This window comes from Accipiter gentilis, chromosome 2 (genome assembly GCF_929443795.1).
Source record: "Accipiter gentilis chromosome 2, bAccGen1.1, whole genome shotgun sequence".
Classification (NCBI taxonomy): Eukaryota; Metazoa; Chordata; class Aves; order Accipitriformes; family Accipitridae; genus Astur; species Astur gentilis.
The window spans coordinates 20296383-20315974 of NC_064881.1; the positions used below are offsets into that span (position 1 = coordinate 20296383).

The following is a 19592-nucleotide window of genomic DNA, read 5'->3' on the forward strand; positions in this document are numbered from 1 at the left end:
GCAATCACTACTAACTATTTTGAAAATGGCTTACTGTAAACCTACTAAGAATAATTTTATATAGAAAAATAAATTATTAAGCAGTGTTTCTGAGGCATTGACCTATGAAACTCCTTCTGCATGGAACAGGTTGAACTACGGTATTTAGGGAAAGCTTTGGCAGAATTTTGTGGTGAACTCTCTGAAGAAAACTTAGTATGATATGTTAAGTAACTTTGAAAGTAACTAAATGGTGGGGCCGATGGGGTCCATCTGTCAGAGAAGGGGAAGTGCATCTTCAGTCATAGGCTTGCCAAGCTGGTGAAGAGGGCTTTAAACTGAAGTTGCTGCGGGAGAGGAACCTCAATCCATCCCACTCCTACCAGTTTGATGCCAGTGCCAGCAATAGATACCCAGGGCCTGGAGAGGTATCGCAGGTCAGCAGGAGAGCCCCTGGAGAGCAGCACAAAGGAATTCCAGGCAGCAAGTCAGCCTCATCAGAGGCCCAACTTAAATGCCTCTACGCAAACATACAGCACGAGGAATAAACAAGAGGAGTTAGAGACATGCACATGCCTGCAAGGGCTACGATCTTACTGGCATCAGAGGCGTGGTGGCATGGCTCCTATGACTGGAGTGTTGGAATGGAGGGCTACAGGCTCTTTAGGAAAGACAGGCAGGGAAGATGAGGAGGGTGTGTTGCCCTCTATGTCAATGACCAGCTGGAGTGCGTGGAGCTCTGCCCTGGGGATGGATGAGGAGCTGACTGAGAGTTTACAGGTCAGGATTAAAGGGAGGGCAGGGACAGGTGACATTATATTGGGGGTCTGCTACAGGCCACGTGATCAGGAAGACCAAGTGGATGAGACCTTCTATAAACAGATAGGACCAGCCTTATGTTCACAAGCCCCGGTCCACATGGGGGATTTCAACCACCCCGATATCTGTTGGAGGGACAACACGGCAGGGCGTAAGCAATCCAGGAGGTTCCTGGAATGTGTTGATGATAACTTCCTTTTCCAAATGATAGAGGAGCCAACAAAGAGAGGTGCTATGCTGGACCTTGTTCTCACCAACAAGGAGGGGCTGGTGGGGAATGTGTAGATCAAGGGCAGCCTTGGCTGCAGTGACCATGAAATGGTGGAGTTCAAGATCCTTAGGGCAGCGAGGAGGGTGCACAGTAAGCTCGCTACCCTGGACTTCAGGAGAGCAGACTTTGGCCTCTCCAGGGATCTGCTTGGTAGAGTAGCATGGGAGACAGCCCTGGAGGGAAGAGGGGCCCAATAAAGCTGGTTAATATTCAAGGGACGCCTCCTCCAAGCTCAGGAGCAATGCATCCCAACAAAGAGGAAGTTTGCAAGAACACGAGGAGGCCTGCATGGATGAACAAGGAGCTCCTGGACAAACTCAAAACACAAAAAGGAGGCCTACAGAGGGTGGAGGCAAGGACAGGAAGCCTGTGAGGAATACAGAGAAATTGTCTGAGCAGCCAGGGATCAGGTTAGGAAAGCCAAAGCCCTGATAGAATTAAATCTGGCCAGGGACATCAAGGGCAACAAGAAAAGCTTCTGTAGGTACATCAGTGATAAAAGGAAGACTAGGGAAAATGTGGACTCTCTCTAGAAGGAAATGGGAGACCTGGTTACCCAGGACATGGAGAAGGCTGAGGTACTTAATGACCTTTTTGCCTCAGTCTTCACCAGCAAGTGCTCCAGTCATACCGCCCAAGTTGCAGAAGGCAAAGGTAGGGACTGGCAGAATGAAGAACTGCCCACTGTGGGGGACCATCAGGTTCGAGACCATCTGAGGAACCTGAAGGTGCACAAGTCCATGGGACCTGATGAGATGCCTCTGTGTGGGTGCTGAAGGAACTGTCAGATGAAATGGCTAAGCCCCTAACCATCATATCTGAGAAGTTGTGGCAGTCCAGGGAAGTTCCCACTGACAGGAAAAGGGGAGACATAACCCCCATTTTTAAAAAGGGAAAGAAGAAAGACCTGGGGAACTACAGGCCAGTCAGTCTCACCTCTGTGCCTGGCAAGATCATGGAGCGGATCCTCCTGGAAACTACGCTAGGGTACATGGAAAATAAGGAGGTGATTGGTGGCAGCCAACATGGCTTCACTAAGGGCAAATAGTGCCTGACGAATCTGATGGCCTTCTACAATGGGGTTACAGTGTTGGTGGATAGGGTAAGAGGAACAGACGTCACCTACCTGGACTTGTGCAAAGCATTTGAAGCTGTCCTGCACGACATCCTTGTCTCTAAATTGGAGAGACATGGATTTGACAGATGGACCACTCGCTGGATAAGGAATTGGCTGGATGGTTGCACTAAAAGAGTTGGGGTCAATGGCTTGATGTCCAAATGGAGAGCAGTGACAAGTGGTGTTCTTCAGGGGTCAGTGTTGGGACCAGTGCTGTTTAACATCTTTGTTGGTGACATGGACAGTGAGATTGGGTGCACGCTCGGCAAGTTTGCCGACAACACCAAGCTGTGTGTAGTCGACATGCTGGAGGTAAGGGATGCCATCCAGAGGGACCTTGACAGGCTTGAGAGGTGGGCCTGTGTGAACTTCATGAAGTTCAACAAGGCCAAGTGCAAGGTCCTGCACATGGGTCGAGGCAATCCCAAGCACAAATACAGGCTGGGCGATGAGTGGATCAAGGGCAGCCCTGAAGAGAAGGACTTGGGGGTGTTGGATGACGAGAAGCTCAACATGACCTGGCAATGTGCGTTTGCAGCCCAGAAATCCAGCCGAATCCTGGGCTGCATCAAAAGAAACATGACCAGCAGGTTAAGGGAGGTGATTCTCCCTCTCTGCGCCACTCTTGTGAGATCTCACCTGGAGTACTGTGTTCAGCTCTGAGGCCCCAAACATAAGAAAGACATGGACCTGTTGGAGCAGGTCCAGAGGAGGGCCACAAAGATGATGAGAGAGCTGGAGCACCTCCCCTGTGAGGATAGGCTGAGAGAGTTGAGGTTGTTCAGCCTGGAGAAGAGAAGGCTCCGGGGAGCTCCTTCCAGGGCTTAAAGGGGGCCTACAGGAAAGATGGGGAGGGACTGTATGGGGGAGTGTAGTGATAGGATGAGGGGTAATGGTTTTAAACTGAAAGAGGGCAGATGTAGATTAGAGGTAAGGAAGAAATTCTTTACTGTGAGGGTGGTGAGGCACTGAAACAGGTTGCCCAGAGCGGTTGTGGTTGCCGCATCCCTGGAAGTGTTCAAGGCCAGGTTGGATGGGGCTTTGAGCAACCTGGCCTAATGGAAGGTGTCTCTGCCCATGGCAGGGAATTTGGAACTAGATGATCTTTAAGGTCCCTTCCAACCCAAACCATTCCATGATTCTATGATAAGTAAGTTTTATTAATAGGTGGATTTCATTAGATGTAAAATGGTAAATCAGTAATTATATTTCTTGAGAATATGGATCAGCTATCTAGAATTACTTAGGTGGACATCCCTCCATGGTTTTATACACAGTTAAATTAGGGCACAGATAGTCTTAGCTGTGACTGTCAAGATGTAACTTTGTTATCGCTGTTTCTAAAGAGTTGCATATCTAATTCATCAGTCATATTAAAGACAGTTCTTGTGTCAATATTAAATCTTCACCTGTGTATCTGAATTCAATGCTATGTTCTTTTGACTCATGTCATCACCAGTAATGCAGCATCTGCAATCTGAAATTTAGCCAATAACAGAAGGTCCGAAATACAACCGGTCTTACTTTCCCAACCAATATTAACTCCTGCACCACTGTCAGTGAGGCCAGTTCTGCACTTGGAACTGAACCAATGCATTTGTTAATGATGCATACACAGAATCCAGCTAATTTTCAGCTATAATGGCTCTGGCTGCATAGAAAAAAGCAAAATATTTTTTCCCCTCTGTAATCTAATCAAACTTGGTTTTCAGTATATGCCAAGAATTGATCTGTTAGGAAAGAAATTGTAGGTTTTTACTTGCATCAATCAGTTTAATGGCACATCTGGCCTAGATATTTCCTGACAATATCATGGAGTGAGTGGTGAAGTAAGGAAGAAAACTGATTACCAGAATACCAATTTCCAGATCTTTGACCTGATTTATATGTGCGCTTATTAAGTTGATTTTGGTACTGCTTATCTATTACTATTATCTGTAAATGTTATTTTCTTGCCATGATGTAAAAATATGTGCATTAAAAAAACTTTTAGAGGGGCATATATATATATTTTTTGCAAACATGTACAGGATGCTAACAAAGGCCCAAGAAAGGCCACGTAGAGAAACAGGGCAAGACTATCAGTATGGTAAGAAAAGTGATCTATCGCACAGTGCTAGCAGTCTGCTTGCAATGGCAACATGCCAAAATGCCGGTCAGATTTGCAGTTGTGTGGCTTTGTGCCTTGCACTGCTTTTGTATTCATGACATTTACACATTAGAAAGTACCTTCACAGAGACTAACTTACATTTCAGTTGTGTAAAGCTTTGTGTAAATGCACGTGGAACAAGGTTTTCCAGGATGCTCTGAGCTTTTTAATCATCTGGCCCTTTCGCTTGCTTTTCTTCATGTATGAGAAGGTAGAGGGGCTTGGGAGCAAACATAGGTGGATGGATAGGTGCTTGTCCTGAGGACAAAGGCACCAGCCCCTTTTCTTCTTCAGCATCTGGAGCGAGAAGGTACTTTGCATCGTATTTTTGGGAAAGGGAGGCCTCGTGTGGTCAGTCGTCAGAACAGCTGCCTGCCGGGCTGGGAGGGGAGCCCAGCCACAAGCGCTCCCTCCTCCAGCTGAACTGTTGTCGGGCAAGGCAGGGCTAGAAACATGGACATACTGGTGGTATTTCAAAGCAATACTGATGACTAGATTAAAGGAATAAGAAACACCCGAATATGATTGCAGCTGCTCTGTTATTGAACAGGTCTGAGGTAGGAAATACTGTTCTCATGGGGCCTTTCTCCCTTATTGTGTTAGAAGGTAAGATACTTTTCGTTGCCTTCCCAGGCATCTAAAACAGGTAACAAAAACTCAGAAGTCCATGTTTGATATTAAATTAATTAGCTGAACAAGAGAATTGAAATGGAGGAGTGGTCTGTCTGGTAACTGACAAAATGACAACGTTTTGATACAAAGGCAAAATTAAGAAAAAACCACAAAAAACCTGAATGAGTGTCTAGTGCCTGCAAATTTAAAAATGAATGTCTGAGGTTTCCAATGCTCAGTTCTTTGCCTTGAGATATTGTAAGATCTAGCTGTGAGGAACTGTACAGCAGCCTAGGCAGAGACCTGTGAGAATTATCAGTGAGTCATAGGTTACAGCCCTAGTGCACAACAGGGTATTCCAGCACTCTTACCTTAGACATACATCTTGGAGAGAAATAAGTCCTGTCACAATGTATTTATCTCAGTCCATTGACTGCATTCTTATTATCAATTCTAAGCACATTCTCCAAGGTTTCGAAGAATTACAACTAAATTAATTTTCCCAAAATGTAGGATTTACCATCAGTAACACACTGACTGCTGTCAGCCGGGATTTGTGAGAAGCCTCTCATCATGCCTGACCCTCTGAAGAGATTATTTTCGTTTGTGACTCTAGCTGGGAGTAGTCTCTGGGGAAGGCACGGGGCTGCCCTTGTGCCCACTCACGTGAACAGTGGGGGGCCGGAAGCTGGCTCTTTGTTTCTTCCCGTTTGATTTATAAGATTTGCCCATTACCTTGTCTCTTTTGGTGACTTAAATCCATTCCCTTTCTTAATATTTGTCAAAATTTCCCTTAAAATCAAATGTACGTGTTATTGGGCTGTAGGTCTTGACATACTAGGTTCAGGTCTTCAGGATACTAATGGTAGGCTTCATCTGGCATACAGAAGTTGCACGTGGGAGTGGGTTATCAGGTTCCCATGAAGTAGTCGCCTTCATTGCAGATCGAGCAGTCAGGACGAAGAGAACAATCTTCTGGACTCTGTCATCTCACCGTGGTTTTTGGTTTGCTCATCTCCCTGATGCAGCAGCTAGTGTCCAATGGATGGACTGTCCAGCAATCAAACCATCTGCAGCGTGAGATACAGAGGAAGCATTTTCTGATGACGGAAGCTAGTGTTTGTTGTCAAATGCTTTCCAGGACCCTACTTCACGGAGGAAAAAAACCACCCTGCAAAACTGTTCAATTTTCTAATTTCGTCTAGGAAAAAAAAAAACCCAAAACACTTGAGAAGACTTGAGATTGAAAGAACACATCTGGAGGCAAAAGAAGTGTATATTATCCTAGAGCTTTATTCCTTCTTGCTCTAACTCGAGTGCGTTTTGCAATAGAGTATTTAAAGCCATAGGGTCCAATTCAGGAAGTCTTCTGGCAGTATGTATTGTTTTTTTCCCCAAGAGCGTGATGCCAACGTCCCTGAAATTCACAGTGGAAGCAGTTGTTCAAAGGGGGGGAAAAAAGAAAAAGAAAAAAAAAAAAAAAAGCTTAAAATAATAACAGGGTAAATGCTGCCATGTGACCTTTTTACCTGCGCATCCATCTTCCTGCGCTCCCCCGTGGGATGCTGCGGAGGGTTTTGCAGGCGGTTTCCCCTTCGGCAGGGCCGCCCTCCGAGCAGTGCGGGGGTTAGAAGGGGGTGCCCCCCGCACCCCGCGGCCATCCCCTTCTTTCAGTTTCCAAGCGCAGGCCGCCGCGGGGCGGGCACGGCCGCCGCTGCGCGCCCGCGCAGGCCTCCTGCCCCGCCCGGCGCGGCGCAGCGCGGCGCAGCGCAGCGCAGGAGCCGGCGGGCATGGCGCCGCTGGTGCTCTACCACTGGACGCAGTCCTTCTCCTCGCAGAAGGTGAGGGGGCCGCGGATTGCCCCCGCCCGGGGTGCCGGCGGGTCCGGGGCGGGGCGGGGCGGTTGGGTGTCGGCCGCCCCTGCCGGGGGCTGGGCCCGGGGGAGGGCGGCGCGGAGGGGGGCCTGCAGCCGCGGCCCTGGGGGCCGGGGGCCGGGGGCCTGGGGCCGGGGGCCTGGGGCCGGGCGCCGGGCGCCGGGGGCCGGGGGCCGGGCCGGCTCCGCAGAGCGGGGAGTGCTTCTCCTGAGGTAACCGCGGTGATGCCCCTGCAGGTGCGCTTGGCAATAGCCGAAAAAGCCCTGAAGTGCGAAGAGCACGATGTAAACCTGCCGCTGAGCGAGCACAACGAGCCCTGGTTCATGCGCTTGAATTCCTCTGGAGAAGTACCCGTCCTGATCCATGGGGAAAACATCATCTGCGAGGCAACGCAGATTATCGACTACCTCGAAGCAACGTTTGTAGATGGTAATCCCACAGGCGTTTCGGTGTGAAATCCTTCCCCGCAGCCTGCAGCAGCGTTGGGGTCAGCTCCGCGCGGCTTCCTGGCGGTTGGCTGAGGACCCGAAAACGTTTATAGTCTCACAAGTAAATGGGCTCTCCTGATAGTTGGTGGTATGGGGTAAGAACACGTTCCTTTAAAATGAACTGAAGGGCTTCCAGCACTTTACAAGCAGCTGCAAGTGAAAACGTGCCCCGCTGCCCTCCTTACCCCTTCGGGAAGGATGGAGAAGTCAGCAATGGCAGCGCTGCGCTGTGCTGACCCTGTGGTGAGACTGCCACGAAAAACAGCGCGTTCAACAGGCAGCTGCAGAAGTGCGGCTGTTGGGCAGGTCCTGCTTCTCTGCAAAAAAACCCCAACACCCCAAAAAAACAACCAAAAGATGCCTAATTCCAGAATCTTCTTGGGCAGAAAAGGGAAGTAGAATGAGTAAATTATTTTTGTAGCCAAAATGGAGTGAAGAGGTAAAAAAGTAGGAAGAAGGAACCCGGAAGTTATCACGTGCAGGCTTTTGAAATTCTTCATGTCTCTAGTGCCAGAAAACAGACTGCCTCAATTTTTGAAGGAAGTGCAGAGCTGTGTGGTTTTAGCTGTGAAGAGGCAGCATTTTGTGTTTCAGGGGTTTAGCGCTGCGATTTCTAAGGCACGAAGAAAACTTCATCATTGGGTGAACACAATACATATTTAATGCTGGTGTTTTCATCAGATGAGGAGTCGGGGCCCAGGTAGATCAAGGGCAGGGTAAAACTTCGTGGTGTGCAGGAATACTTCTAATCATGCTTTCAGTAGGATTCCTGTACTGTAATTTTTACAGCATTGCAGCTGTTGTAATGTTTCAGCCGTAACAACTCACTACAACCTCACTTGTGCCCTGCTGTGAGAGTGCTAAAGGGTTGTGTGCCATGGTCGTCCATTCCTAGAACTACAAAATAGACATTGAATCTGTTTTTCTGATTTGAAGTCCTCTTAAATAGGTGTTTATGTGGGTTGCTGCATAGGAATTGGAATTATTGAAACATTTTAAAATTAAGTACGTGTATATACGTTTCTCTGAGCTGTGATAACACTGTTGAGTGACGGTGGGGAGCAAGTGAAGCTTTCTTAACTGGCTGTGTCATCTGTGCCGATTGGACATAACTGAAGTTACTTTGGAAGTACTACTTTTGGTCAATTCCATGGTTCTTCTTTTCTTAACTTTTGTATTGCAGAGGAAGTACCAAGATTAATGCCGGAAGAAGGGAGCATGTATTATCCAAGGGTGCAACACTATAGAGAGCTTTTAGACTCCTTGCCTATGGATGCCTACACGCATGGCTGCATCCTGCATCCCGAGTTAACAGTGGACTCCATGATTCCAGCCTATGCTACCAGCAGAATTCGTAGTATGTACTGGTATAGCTCTGAATGCCTATCAGTTAATAGGATGTTGTATTACATTCATCTTGTGTCTTCAGTGCACCTTAAGCAGAATATATTGAGTGCAGATTTTCAATTTTAGTTGCAGTCCTTGATAATTTGTGCATATACTTTTTATTGATTTTGTAGTCTGTTATGATTTGAAAACGGGAAGGTGGAAGCGGCATTTTTGAGGTGTCTGTGGAATTAATTTTCCTAACGATTGAAAATGTGCTTCTTGTGCATAACAGAAAATGGCAGCTGTGACAGCTGTGAGTATTTTATTTTCTGATCTTGCTCTTTATGCCTATAAAGCAATTTCTAGGGAACAGCTCTATTACTGCTCACATCAAACCACTACACTGAAGGAAACCCATTTTTTTGTGACTGTAAATTTGTAATAAGTTTACCAATTAAATTAAAGGAATTGCTTTCCTCTCAAGGTGGTGCAAATGCAGATTAGCCTCAATGAAACAGAGTCCGTTTATCTAATATATTATGAAAGATTCATCAGGCCCTTTTTGTCTGAGGAATGTGGTAGTGTCAACTTGGTGCTGGGGGTAGGGAGGAAAAAACCCAAAGTTGTGAAGTAAATAGCTTGAGTTCATCTGACCAAGGGAAATTGTTAAAGTACAATTTAAACCAAAATCCTGGGTCCAAATAACGCAACAATATAGAATCAGGATAAACGATGAACTGGTGGTCTTGTAGAATCAATGGTAAAATGTCTTTTGACTTTCTTGGGATCGGTATTTTACCTGATGGACTTTTATAACATACCATTTTCCCATGAAAAAACATTTTGAGGGCAGAAGAAATAACTCTAGATTATGTTGCCCAGTCCTCTTTATAACAGAGAACCTCCTGAAATGAACTCCTGTTTCAAATCCAGTAGTTTGCAGAAATACTGTTTTAAACAACATTCAGTGATATTAAGAAAAATCCTTGGCAAATAATCTTTCAGTTTTTAGAGCTCTTCCCCCCGCCCTCCCCTGGGTTTGGATGCTGGAACTGGACAGCAGATTCTGTTCACTTTGGTGTCAGATAGGGATATAAATATTTAATTCTTTATTCTTGGGGTTTTTTTTACTGTATGTATGTTCAAGGACTCCAGCGTTACTTTCAGCCACAGAACTGCACTGGGCATCCTTGTTCAGCTGGTTATGGATCATGACCTCAGTCTAGCTTTTCAGAACTGCTTGCAACCTTACAGCCCTCTTGCCAAGAAAAGTGGCCTGTATCTTTTCTGGACTATATCTTTTGCTGCGATTTATGTTTTACATTGGACTGTGTTGAAACATCAATTGGTTGCTTAGGCCCAATTTATCAACCAGTCCAGACCACTGGGTATCAGTGCCATGTTTCCATGTGTTTTTTTTTTTATTTATGCCCCTTCTAGTCTTTGTACTATGGCAAACTTTAACTAATGCTTTTATGTTTCCTTCTAAGTATTACAAAAGAACAAAATAGTTCTAGAACAAGGATCAAATCCCAAGAACACAGGTGAATGATGATTCCCTGTTTACGATTCTCCCAGTTATGTTCTGAGATCTCTTGATTTTTGTTGTCAATGTCAGTGGTTTATATCGTGGCAATTTTTTTTGTTTATTTTTAAAATGCTCCATAGAGCAAAGTTAAATACTGTAGAGACTTTGAAATGTAATACAACTATACTATTACTAAATTCATAATATCATAAAAGATGATACTGTGTTAGTTTGAGAAGTTCTATTTTCAACAAACTGTGTTATCCTCCTCCTTAAAATTTTTGGCAAGTCAGTTCTCTTATTAGCCATGCCATTACGTTGCCAGAAGCGAGGTCAGGCAGTTAGTTTTCCTTGTAGTTGCATGAATTATCCTTTATAAAACATCAGCGCAGAATTGGTTTTCTTTCTGTTTGCTGGAAACTTCTTGAGCATTGCAAAGTATTTAGAAGTCAGTGTTGCTGCTCCAATGATCAGTGGTTATTTAGAAATAAATTCTTTATGAAAAGTATCTGGAGAGATTTACAAATGGGTAATTTCAGTAAGAGGAATTAGCATTCTTTTTTTTTTTTAATGAATTAACATGAATTATTCTCTTATATCAGTGTACCATCTGTGTTTGGGTTTTTTCCCCAAATGATAACTTTATTGAACAATTGTACTTTACTCATAGGCATTATTTATCGTTTTTCTGTTTTCACATGGTAATAGCCAGTGCTTTTATTATGGTTCACTTTACAACGTTGTCTTGTGTTCTGCTGTCTGCATGTGTTTTTCCCCTCTAGCTTCTGGTTGGTATTAATTGTCAGTTTACACACATATATTCATATTGGTAGAGCTAAAATTACTACTTGTCTAAACTGGGAAGTTTTCTTACCTTTTTATACTTAAAGCATAGCCTGCTTTCTTGATTTGAAGCATTTTTTAATAGCTCGTGGATGTTCCTAAACAATTCCTTTGCTTGTTCAAACTTCTCCCAGATGGTTTAGTTTTCAGCTTTGAAAAGCTGATCTTTTTCAGAGTGCTAGATATAATAAGCCACCAGCAAGTCATGTATTATGTTTATGTGTACCAAATGCAATTAAGTAATTAATTGCATATATAAGATTTTAGTTGTGTGATTACATCCTTCAAGTTCTTCATATACTATGTTGAAAGATGGCTTTCACAGTCATGTCAGGTTGAAACAAAGAATATATAAAACAATAAGCTCATTGTTCTCTAGCAAGAATCAGTTTGATTTATAAGACTTAATTGGAACTAATATTAATTATCAAGTACAAGTGAGAGGTGATTCATGCCCTGTAATTATTCTTTTGTTCTTAGTTTATTACTAGAAAATTTATTTTTAGAAAATAACTTATTATTCACTATCTTTCAGTATTCTAGGTCTTTAAGTATGGCATTTTCAAGCAAAGCCCCATTTTAAGGAGAGAAAAGGCTTTACACATATAGTAGAAATCAGTAAAACTATCTTAAATTTTTCACATCATTTCTTCTTTAAGTCATGTAATGAATGTTTTTCTAGAACATCCATATACTCTGTAGTGAATATTTCCAAAAGATGTGACAGAGTTTGGTGTCACATTTTAGCTAACTGAAAACACGTTGGTTCCATATTCAGTGGTATATAGGCTTTTGCTTTCGAATTATGCACGTGACCCACAGTCACAGAAAATCTCAGTATTGGGCCAATCAGCACTTTAACAGTATGAAAAGTGTGTTAGGAACCCAGGAACTGATTTACAAAAACATCAGAGACCTAAGGTATTTGTAGTAGCATTTCATGGATTTAGAACCGGTTTTGGCAGCAAAATGGTTTTATCTGAATAAAATAAAAATATTAACAAGAATTCCTCATTCTTACCTGGCAGATCACCACTTAGTTCATTGCAAACTGATAGGCAGGTGTGGTGAGGTCAATTTATGCAGCAGTTAAGTTTTCCAAAATGTGATGGTTTTGAATCCCAACTTGGCAGTGATGCTTTATTGAAGTACCACTTCCCATTTCTTCAGTGTGATATTCGTACACAAGCTGTTGATCAGTTCCTGTGGATTGCATTATGGGTAGGTTTGGATATCTGATGTCATTCCGTTGTTTTTTTGCATCAGGCCAAATAAGTAACACAGAATCAGAGTTGAAGAAACTTGCAGAAGAAAATCCAGACCTTCAAGATGCCTATATAGCAAAACAGAAGCGCCTTAAAGTAAGAAAACTCTTTGTATCCCCCCCCTTTATTATGAGCTTGTTAGTGTGAGATTTTTTTCTGTCATGGTATAAACATTTGTTTCACCTGTCATTACCAGTAATGTCATGCAGTGGTTTAACCCTACAAGGCATGAAGCAGTCTGTCCCCCAGATCAGCTACACACTTCTAGTGTGTGCTGAAGTATCCAATTGGTCCCACTGACTTCAAAGGTAAGTAAGTATACATCAGTGCTGGTGTTGGGCTGTTGAGCACCCTGCAGGGTGAGACAAACCTCAGTATCTAGCATCTCTCATGTTTTTCTTCTATTACCTGAATTGTTACCAGTACCTAAATGGTATCCAGCTGACTATGTGGAGAAAATAATCACATTATATGAATAAGCACTGTAGTATCTAAGTAAAGGTTTCTCTGATAAAAGTATAAACTCTCTACAATGATTAAAACACTAACCTGTATATATATTTAGTCTAAACTGCTGGATCATGATAATATAAAATACCTAAAGAAAATACTGGATGAACTGGAAAAAGTTTTGGATCAGGTTGAGACTGAACTGCAGCGGCGAAATGAGGAAACACCAGGTAAGGAATTATTCTTGCTAAATCCTGTTGATGCTTATGTTTGGGAGACTGAGTAAACATGTTGACAGCACTATTATAGAACTGGTTTTAATGTATCTGATTTGGTATTTTTAGTATATACTGATCTAACATCACAGAAGGGACCAATACTGTTTTAAATACTAGTTTAGTTTACTGCTGCTGTCAGTGAGTTCTCACTGTCTTATGAGAGTGCTTGATCACATTTCCAGGATAGTGAGTATAATTAGCTGCACAATTTTGTAGTATTTTATCAAGAAAATAAGAAACACCTTAACTACAGAATGTTATTCTTGATATTGTAGTTGTAGGCCTCAGTTCACTATAATGATCACAACCTTAATGTTTAATACAGGTTTATTACAATCTTATATAAATACTGTGCTGATATTGTGATATATGCAGAATTAGCAATCTGGGTAAGTGTTCTAATCATTAAGCAACCCTGCCCCCCACCTGCTTGGAAAGCAGTGGTGTTTATCTGCAATCCACCCAAATGAAAGTCGAATTTTGTTTAAATGGGATTAGTCTTCTGCTTATTCAGAGTCTGGTCCCACTCCCAATGGTGCTAATAGGTATCCTTCCTCTGACTTCACTGGGAGCTACGTGAAGCATCAGTGAATATCAACTGCATCCGCTCAAATCAATAACTCTTTGCATTTGGCTCTATAAATAGCTGTTGTAATAATTATCAGTTACTATCAAAATAGTAGATTTGAACCAGCAATTGAAAAATCTAGGTTAAATTATCTACTGACTCAACAGCAAAAGTCACAGAAAATGTTGTAACTTACAAAGGATGGTAGGATTTTGTTCAGCAAACTAAGTCTGTCACCATTTCCAGCAGCCCCTTTGCTTTTTCTGCTAAATAGCCTTTCCAAGGAGTCAACTGATACGATATTGATGAGCTTATGAAAATTGCCAGGATCACAGGATTTAGTAAAACATATGGCTATTACCTACCTCTTGGAATTTTGTCTGAGGTATTCATATTTTTGAGGTTTGTGAACAGTGCTTCTCTAGGTCCTGGTAGACCTCTCAGCTTCTGCTTCTCTTGCTACTGCTCAAATCCCTCATTCACTTACAGTTGCTGCCACTGCATGCATCTTTCTTCACACACGTTAGCTTCTTCGGTCTTCCTTTCCATCATCTTTCTTACTTAATGCACTGGATGAATCCCCAGGTATCCTTCCAGCAACGTAGGATACACTCGTTCTCTGCAGAGGCCTTTCTTCCAGACCTGCATAACCAGTTGAAATGGACTGGTACCAGCGGTGTGCCAAACTGTTGCTTTCCTCTGGTGGCAAATGAGTTGAAAGGGACATTGCAAAATTTCTCTGTTTCCACAGAGGTGCTGCTGAATGTTCATGCCAGTCTTTTTGCATGCCTGTTGTGGAGGAAGAACTGCAAAAGGTTGCAAATAAGGAAGGAACGGCACGGTCCTGTTTGAGATCTAGGCTAGAGCAGAGTACTCATGCTGGCAGCTGTGCTAACTACCAAATTTCATATCCTGGGTGTCAAAAGCTCTGGGTGTAGTCAATACAGGTCAGCCCTTTCAGGTGGTGTTTCAGATCACTGAAGTTAGAGGTGTGATGCTGCCTGGCAGTGCCTGCTTTGAGCCATCCCAGGAAGATTCATCTCTTTCCTTTGACTGGAGAGGGAGCCTCAGGTCTCCGTCTGTGCTCCTGACTAATGGTGGGCAGTGTGAATATCCATCGCTTCTCAAACTTCTCAGTGTAAAAAAACCCATGGTTTGGGGCTTAGGAGGCACAGAGGAAGGATGGGTAGACAAACTCAGTCTTTACACTGAGCTGGTGTGTTTGATGCAGGTCAGTCATGTGATCAGTTTCTTTTTGGCTTGGAAGTCTCCAGCAAATAAGCAGTTCTTGAGTGAATGCCGTAGAGCTGAGTGACACAGGTAAGATGATAAATTCTTCAGGCAAGTGGTAACTTTTCAGTAAAAGCTAAACTGCCTTCCTCCTTTCCACTCCTGCTTAATTTAATCCAGATTTGAGAAGTGTAGTTGAGGAAAGTAAGTGTTTACTGTGGGTTTTAATTTATGAACCTGAAATGTGGCTCTTTTTTCCTTAACAAATGTAGGCCAGGCTGCTGAGCCTAAGACTTTACAATATTGTGTGAAGAATGGACAGGGATTAGTAAAATGTTCATTGATTAAAGACACATCTTAGCTGAAGTGTTGGTGGTGTTTGTTAGACAGCATTTTGAAATAGCAGTAAACTATATGTTAGCCCATGGAGGCTTCTACATGTGCTTGTATTCCATTAGCTCCTAATTGTTTATGTTTTATCTCTGCTTAGAAGATGAAAATCCGCCTTGGCTCTGTGGTGATTTCTTCAGTCTGGCAGATGTATCACTTGCTGTCACATTACATCGTCTGAAGTTTCTGGGATTAGCAAGAAGAAACTGGGGAAACGGAAAGCGGCCCAACTTGGAGGCCTATTATGAGCGTGTCCTGAAGAGAAAAGCATTTTACAAAGTTTTAGGACATGTCAACAATATATTAATCTCGGCTGTTCTGCCAACAGCATTCCGTGTGGCCAAGAAAAGGGCTCCCAGGGTTCTTGGCACCACCCTGCTGGTCAGCATGCTGGCAGGAATGGGTTATCTTGCTTTCATGTGTCTTCGGAAGAGGTTTGCCAACATGATGTTGTCGATTAGAACCAGGCAAAATTATTTTTAGACCTGTCTGTCCCTGGTGGTGAGTGGAGGGCATCTCTACCCTCCAGGAAAATATCCCCAATAAAATATAAACGTAAAATAAAGGTTATGTCTGTGAATTAGAACATTGTCACACAGTAATCGTCTCCTGCTGTTGTATAATTGGATTGGCAATGCTGAGATATTTGTGGAAAATACATGTTGGGGGGACAGCAAAGGAAAGAAGAGACTTGCTTTTCAGACAAGGACCTGTAAGGGCTGTGACAGTGTTTTGTTAAAGTGGTTATTGTCTCCTTTACCCAGTAGCTGACCTAATTATAATGTTTTTATTTAATAGATATGCAGCAATGTGACAGCTTTTCACTGTGGGTGAAATACATTACTGTGCAGAAACCAGCATTGTTGAAATACTGAAAATAGCACTTACTTTAAATGCTCGGAGTAGGATTTAAGTGGAACATAGGCTTTGCGCCTGTTGTGTATGGGAGTGAGTGTCTCTACTGATTAATGTCTATTGATTTGCAGTTGGACCTACAGGAATGTGTTAAAAAGTAGTCTTGTGAAGCCACTTTAGTCACTGTATGTTCATGCAGCAGTACAGGAAGGGACCTGAAGCACATATGAACATCAATGGCTTGTGGGCCCTATGAGTGAAATTCTCCATAGGCATCAGCAGTCAACAGATGCTAGACTTCTGCTGAAATACCAATGGGAGTGAAAAACCTGACACTTTTCTTATGAAGGCCTTTTGGGTAGCCTTTGACTCAGCCAGGTACCCAGCTCAGCCGCAAGCCCTGGCTGAGTCAAACCGAACTATCTCAGTGCAAATTTCCTGCTTTCATTGGGGTGGCTTGATACGGTTGTCTCCATATTAGTGTCCCATGTACCCTTTCTTGTTTCCACTCTGAGCACTGGCTATTTTTTGCGCACTACTTGGCTACGTTAGCGATTGCATGTGCCTCTATGTTTGCCCACAACGTGCCATAGCCAACTAGAAAGAGTATGCACAATAATGCATTTTGTAAAAATAATTTAAAATAGTTCACTCTCAGTCTGGTTAGGTAGCCTAGATTGAAAGTGAAACTGTAATTTAGCAACCTGTTTACTTATGGAGAGGTGTCATATTTGTGGTAAGTGAAAAATGTAGGTCAGTTTGGAGACAGATGATTTGTACTGCAGATTTTTTGCAAAGCTGCACTCTTGTAGCATGTAGGAAAGGTGTAGAAAAACACTTTGATTGCTTTCCACTACTCAGCAGATGCTGAGAGTTTTATTAGGTTTGAACTGAGCTTCTGTTTCAATGAGAAATGCACACTTACCTGAAAGTAGACTTTGAATCATTTTGCAGCAAGAAAGCAATTGGGAAGGGCTGAAAATTCTCATGACAGTTCAGTAAGATTTTTGTATTCTTGATGAATGTCTGAAAGCCTCAGAGTTTTGTTTATAAGTTGTAGATAACTGCAACAAGCAAAACATAGCTTTAAATGTTTGTCTATCAACAACCAGTGCTAACAGGCCTAAGTACATTTTAGACCCAGTGCTGGTGGCTGTGGTCTCTCTGCACACAATTGCTTTTGAGCATCAAGAAGATCCTCTCTCAGGTTTGCTGGAGAGAACCAAGGCAGTTTCTGTCTGGGCAGTCTCACCATCTAGCGGATACCAAAATGGATAAAATTGTTGAATACTTCTGCTTATAATTTAATATTGTGCTAGTTGTCTAGCAGAAGAGGACCGAAATCTCAGTGCTCCTTTTCAGTAATAAGAAACATCTTACCTAGGAAACTGCTTTTTTTTTTTTACGTTTGTCAAAAAGACAGTTTTATATAGTTCTATTTTATGATCCAGTTGTTCTCAAGAACCTGTTGAATTAATCTCTCTGTTTAGAAAAGCTTTATTATCTTTAGAGTACGTTTAAGCCAACAATACTATTAATGCGGTGGCAGCTTTATCTGAGTTTGTTGTTTGTGTATTGCAGTTGATCTGCATTTACTTGTATCCAACAAATTCCACTAAGTTAATAAACACAGAGTAAGGCCTGTAACTTAATGCTTCCCTGGCATGTATTTCTGTCAGTCCATCTGTAAAATATAATCTGATCAAGTCAGGGTAAAATTCAATAGATATGACTTAGCTTTCTGTAGAATTAATTTACATTTTACCATTTTACTTTTTCCTTCCTCTTTTTTTTTTTTTAATGTGTTAGTTCTAGAGAAGAACACTTACATTTCCAGAGGTGTGCCAGTTTAGTTCACACCAGCAGCAGTGTACAGGTTAATAACTGACGAAGCAGTTTTCCTTCCCCCCAGACCTCAGTGATCTCTGCGCTTCAGCAGCACTCCTTGCCTGCCTGGAGCTGCAGGTACTGTTGGGAAGGTCTGCAGTGACCACCAGATGTCAGTGGTCCTCCAGGGCTACACTTTGGCATGCCTCAGACGTGCAGGAAACGTGTTCACAAACAAAATGTTTGTGATCTCAGCATAAGATGGATGTGAGCATCCTCATCAGACTAGCAGTCTCTCAAGAGCTCTTGAAACGACTGCTTTGGTCTATTACAGGTTGGTTCTCTGATACCTATTGTGTGCTTTGGGCAAAGCTGAAATAGTATTTGACATTAAAATGAATGTTACTGAACAGCAGTTAAACTTGTCATCTGCAGGAATGAACGCAGATGAAACTTTTTATTGTGGAAAAGTTTGGATCCCTGGTTTAATTTGTGTCTTAGTTCAACTTCAGTAGCCTACTTATTTTCACTGCCCTGATGTACTCTGTGCAACATTGATTTCTGTACAGGTGGCAGCAAAAGGCTTATCCATGATTAAATTCCTCAAAATAGGATAAGATTTAGAAGCACATATGTTGTATTTGGCTCTTTGTGCAGGATAGCTTTTGTGTGGTGCTTGTAAAGTTTCTTTTCAGCCTGGCTTATTTTCTTTGCTCTGGTAGCTCTGTATACTATTTCGATTGGATACACAAGCAATCTTCTGGTTTTCATTTACTATTTGCTCTCATATCATGCATCAGATATATTTCATATCTTTCTATGTGGGACCTGCACAATAAACATCGCTTCTAAGACCATTTTTTAGACTGGTTTATGTCTTCTGTGTCAGTAAAACAAAGCACATTTGAAGATCACACAGTATTGCTGTAAGGAGTCTGATGCTATCCAAGGAGGGAAGCCTCTGATACTTTGTCTTGTATGTGTCTGGAAACAACAGTTAACAATGATAGTTTTCTTTGGTTGTCTGAGCTGTATATGCATGAGACTCTATAGAAGTAATTTGATAATGTAAAAAACCCATTTAAAGGAGGACAAGCAGGTTTTGTGTTTTCAATTAATCCATACCATAAAACCCCCCACTTCCCTTCTCAGTGTGACCCTGATTCTTGGCTTACATTGTTGAGCTGCAGAAGCTGGGGCTCCTTTCTGTAAGGTGCGTGACAAGCACGTAAGCTATGTCCACACTGACATTGTCCTTAATGAGACCAAACAGTGGGCCCCGACCAGTGTTAGTCTGGCCATAAGCTTTTTTTTTTGTCTTGCACTTTAGCAGCCTGCATTGGGTCTTCTTTCTTGTTAAGCGCAGGAATAGACAACAGTACTTGAGGCTTGCATACATTTCCTCTTGATATTTTGAAGGTCAGCAGAGCTGCTAGGATCAGGTAGACAGCTGATAGCGCTTGAGTTTCAGGAGATTGTGACACCTATGGTCTGTGGTCCAACTTTGAGGTTGCCTTGATCTTAGCATTAATCAGAAGTATACAGAACCCTTGCTGTGAAGCGCTTATGTCTAAACAGACAAGAGGAACAAGAGTGAATGGGAAGGTAAGTATGGCAAGTGAAAAGAGCTTGTCCAGATTCACATAGCCATACAGCCACTTTTGCATATTGCATTTTCAAAGGCATTTTTTACTTAAGTCTTAATTTTATGAGAGCAAG

General features: G+C 42.6%; 1 protein-coding gene across 1 annotated transcript; it reads left to right on the forward strand.

The window, feature by feature from the left end:
- The first annotated feature begins 6671 nt into the window (after positions 1-6671).
- GDAP1 (ganglioside induced differentiation associated protein 1) lies at positions 6672-18708 on the forward strand. Its single transcript, XM_049828193.1, has 6 exons — positions 6672-6789; positions 7059-7251; positions 8494-8667; positions 12277-12371; positions 12841-12955; positions 15292-18708. Exons 1-6 carry the CDS (start codon positions 6739-6741, stop codon positions 15672-15674), a joined length of 1011 nt encoding a protein of 336 aa, XP_049684150.1. The 5' UTR covers positions 6672-6738; the 3' UTR covers positions 15675-18708.
- Positions 18709-19592: the final 884 nt, after the last annotated feature.